The sequence below is a fragment of the Eriocheir sinensis genome, chromosome 23, assembly GCF_024679095.1.
Source record: "Eriocheir sinensis breed Jianghai 21 chromosome 23, ASM2467909v1, whole genome shotgun sequence".
Classification (NCBI taxonomy): domain Eukaryota; kingdom Metazoa; phylum Arthropoda; class Malacostraca; order Decapoda; family Varunidae; genus Eriocheir; species Eriocheir sinensis.
The window spans coordinates 13,616,238-13,620,376 of record NC_066531.1 but is presented as its reverse complement, the minus strand read 5'-3'; the positions used below and the strand labels follow the sequence as shown (position 1 = coordinate 13,620,376).

The 4,139-nt window shown below is 53.9% G+C and overlaps 1 protein-coding gene across 1 annotated transcript; it reads left to right on the top strand.

Moving 5' to 3' along the window:
* The first annotated feature begins 1,362 nt into the window (after positions 1–1,362).
* Positions 1,363–3,447, top strand: LOC127002584 (activating signal cointegrator 1 complex subunit 2 homolog). Its single transcript, XM_050868666.1, has 3 exons — positions 1,363–1,743; positions 1,964–2,158; positions 2,284–3,447. The coding sequence occupies exons 1-3, from the start codon at positions 1,363–1,365 to the stop codon at positions 2,968–2,970; spliced, it is 1,263 nt and encodes a 420-aa protein (XP_050724623.1). The 3' UTR covers positions 2,971–3,447.
* Positions 3,448–4,139: the final 692 nt, after the last annotated feature.

Genomic DNA, 4,139 nt, shown 5'->3' with positions numbered 1-4,139 from the left:
AGAACGAACTAGTACGTGCGTACGCGATACAGAGACAGGGTGAACTGGCCCATGAGCGGGAGCGTGGATGTTTTGGCACCAGCTTTCTCCGCGTGGGCCGCCTTCTTACCCTTCTTGTACTGTGAGACGCCTCTCACGGCAGTGGACGGGGTCTCTGTTTCAGAGTACGTCACATTGGTGGCCTCATACGACCGACATTTCGTCACTGTCTCTTGAAGCGTGCGGGAGGCGTCCATGGTGATAAGCTCTCGCCTCAACTCCCCGTTGCGAACTCCCGTCAACAAGGCATGCTTCATCTAGACTTCCTCGCAACGTGCCCCTGAGCACACTTCAATCTCTTCCGAAAGACCCTTGAGACGTGCGTAGAAGTCGGTGAAGCTCTCACCCTCGGCTTGCTGACAGGTGGAGAAGGCACGGCGACGGATCGCTTCGTTATGCTGACCCTTCACGTGCTCCTGCAGGAGGTCAAGCACCTCTTCCACCGTGTGCGGGGAGTCGACGGGGATCTGAAGCGAGGTCTCCAAATCACTCAGTGTCTTCGTGGAGAAGCACGTCCTCAGCTCTGCACGCTGCATGTCTTGGGGCATGCTCAACAGGCGACGCATTGTGGCGTGATCATTCCACCGGCTCCTTCATATCCGGAATTGTCGGTACGTCCCATCATGAGCGAGAGGCGGAGGAGTGGCGGCGGAGGCCTTGATGTGGGCCGTCTCGATTAGAGGGAGACGCGCTGCTGCGTGGCACTCGTAAAGGCTGGTTTAAGCCACACTGACACTTGCACGACTTTGTGGCACGCATTGGCACGAACCCGGTCGTGCCAATGCGCAAACTAGTCGTAAACTCGCGTGAAGTGTTCGGAAACTCGTCGTGACTGCATCACATGTCGGGACGAAAATTTTGAAATGTTTAAAATTTTGGCACGACAAATTTTTCGTGACGGGTTCGTTAACTATGCGCAAACTGTTCGTGAACTTGTCGCGAACAGTGCGGGACAATGCAGGAGGATGCGCACCAGTGCGTGCCAGTGCGCGCCATGCCACGGCATGCACGACCTGCCACGCATTGTTCACGAACTGTTCACGAACTGTTCACGACAAGTTTGCGACATGTTTACGCATTGGTGCGCGTCGCAGCATGGTCGTGCGTTACCCCTGACACGGTCACGTGTACTTCACGCCTTGATGGCACGAACAGTTCACGACTAGTTCACGCACTTCACGAACAGTTTGCGCTTGGCACGAGCAGTTCACGACGAGTTTGCGAGTAGTTCACGACTATTGCGCAACAGTGTCGCTCGCGTCAATGCGGGGGTATATAATAGCCACTTCTCGCCATTCCACAACTTGCCAGCAAGCAGACAACATGCCGAAGACGAAACAAATAGGTGGAAGAGCAAAGCAGAGAAGGCCACAAGCCGACAGGCCAGAAAATATTGGAGCAGATCCAGAGCCAGAGACCGCTGAGAGAGATAAGTCCCTCCAGTCATCCATATCAAGTGTCGATGGCATCCCTGAGACACAGCAGGATACACTTGACACCCAGAGACAGCCATCCAGTGAGGAAGAGGCTACCCGGCAGCAGAAGAAGCGGGTCCGGGTATCCAAGAAGGAAATCCCTGAGTACCGCTGGACAGATGAGGGGGAGAGGGGGTTGGCTGACCTCATCAAGGAATACCCCCAGCTGTATGACAAGAAGCAAAAGGAGTGGCTTAACGTGGCGACCAAGAACAGCCTGTGGAACCGAGTCGGAGAGCAGCTGAATCCCCTGCCACTGGTCCCCAATGCAAGAAGCACTACGAGAACATGCGCACCAGGGTGGGAAGATCTTGAAGAAGGAGAAGAAGAGTGGGGCAAGCCAGCCTGAGAGGAGTGCCCGTGACGACGAGATCATGGAGACTTGGGTTTCTTAACACAGCACATCGTTCGGGAAAGACAGTCCCCAGTGAGCAGTTTGCTGTCCCCAGTCAGCCACAGTGACGAGCAGCGACGATGAGGATAATGATGTCCAGTCTACAGGGTCCCAGAGCCAGGCATTTACTACAACAGGCAAGGGCAAGGGAAGCGGTCCAGGCCCCAACAACAGAGACAGCCACCACAACCGCCGTCACTACCACCACATCGGGGTCACCCACATTGACCTCAGTGAAGCTGTCAGGCAGGTGAGAATCCCAATGTCACTAGTTGTAGATTGTATTCCAGTTTGTTCCATTTCTCTTTACATGACATGTGCAATATGATGCAATCAAATGCTGTACTAACTGGTGCCAATGTCTGTATGTTTCAGATCCTCTCCAAAGCAGACTCCCAGGGCGCCAGCCACTCCTACACCGGCCACCAGAAGATCGTCCATGATTTCGTGTGCCTGCTGGAAGGGCACATGCAGGGCATCCCGGAGGAATCCTGGCACGAGTTCCAGATTGACTGCCTCAACCTGGTCCACCGTTACAGGCAGCGGCGTCCGCTCTTCCAGCAATCACAGCAACAACCACCCATGATCTGGCAAGGCCCACAGCAGCAGCAACCCTGGCAGCCCCTTCAGCAGCAGCAGTTCTGGCACCCCCCTCAACCGGCCACCTGGCAGGCACCGCCACAGCAGCAGCAGCAGCAGCAGCAACCTCCAGCAAGTCAGCCAGCACCTCAACCCTTGTTGCCGCCCCAGCCACCACTGGCCTCCCAGTCTTCAGGCCAGTCGTCCTGGACACGGACCACTGAGTGGGAACCACGGATGCCACCTGCCCCGTCAGCGACTCTTGTCCAGTCGCCATCACCAACCCCTTTAGTGTCGCCGTCAGTCATCTTAAAGACACCTGTGACATCACCCAGCTTCCCGGGCCTGACCCCAGGGTCGGTAGGCAGCATCCTAGAGAGGAGTTCACCCTCAACCCCCTTCACCTCCAAGGACCTTAACACCCCGAAAGTCCACCGTGTATCCCCAGGCAGCGGTCCCAGCATCAGCAAGGACACTGAGTGAGACACTTTGAAAATGTTGTTTGTTGTTTTCATGTTAATAAAGTTGACTACTTTAAAACACTTGTTTTCATTTTCACATTAAAATAAAGTTAGCCACATATAAAAGAGACACCAAAAAGGAAAAGAAAAGAAAAATAAACGAGAAAGATTTTATTTCAATAGTGGTACAAATATAGATGCAGCTCATGGGGATACCATTCTTTCTTGCCAAGGGACGGCACCAGCAGGGGACATGTAGTAATGTGACAGGTAGTCTCGCTGATCCTTCGCCTCCCTCGCTGAATGGTGGCCTGGTAGAGGCATCAGCCCCAGCAGCTGCTGGTCGAGTCTCCATCTACCAGGGATCAGATCATATGTGTCCGGATCTTCGCGGTCCACTTCTGGAATTGCATGTGGGTATCTGATGAGGAGGAGGTTGTGTAGGACACAGGCGCACATGGTGATCAGGTTGATGTTGTCGGGGTGCTGCTGCATTGTTGTCAAGCAACGGAACCTGTGAGACAAGATTCCAAAGGCATTCTCCACAACACGACGGGCACGAGACAATCTGTAGCTGTATATGCGTTCTCGATGGACCTGTGATCGGTGGGAGAATGGTTTCATCATCCAGGTTCGGAGTGCGAAGGCGTCATCCCCTACGAAGTGATAGGGCACTGGCTTATCATCATTAGGGAGCGGTTCTGGTTGAGGCACTCCAGCTCTGTGGTCTTCTACAGCATCATGCAGGGAGCAGTTACTCCATGTTCCTCCATCCGATGCACCACCCTCTGCCCCAACATCCACATACAGGAACTTGTAGCCAGCATCTGCCACTGCCATCAGTACAATGCTGTGGAAGCCCTTGTAGTTATGGTATTTTGAACCAGCATTGGGTGGCTTTTTCATGGCGATGTGCTTGCCGTCTACAGCTCCCAGACAGTTGTGGTAGTTCCATCTGGAGCTGAACTTGGCAGCAACTTCCTTCCACATCTTTTCAGTTTTGGGGCAGCGGAGCACTTCGTCCTTGTAGACCGCGATGATGGCTTGACACACCTTGGGTATAAACTTGCAGATTGTACTTGCTTCAACCCTGAAGCTGAACTGCAGACTTGGATAGGAATTTCCAGTGGCTAGGAAGCGGAGGGTGGCAGCCAGCTTGAGTCCAACTGGAAGCGGTTCCCTCATGAAGGT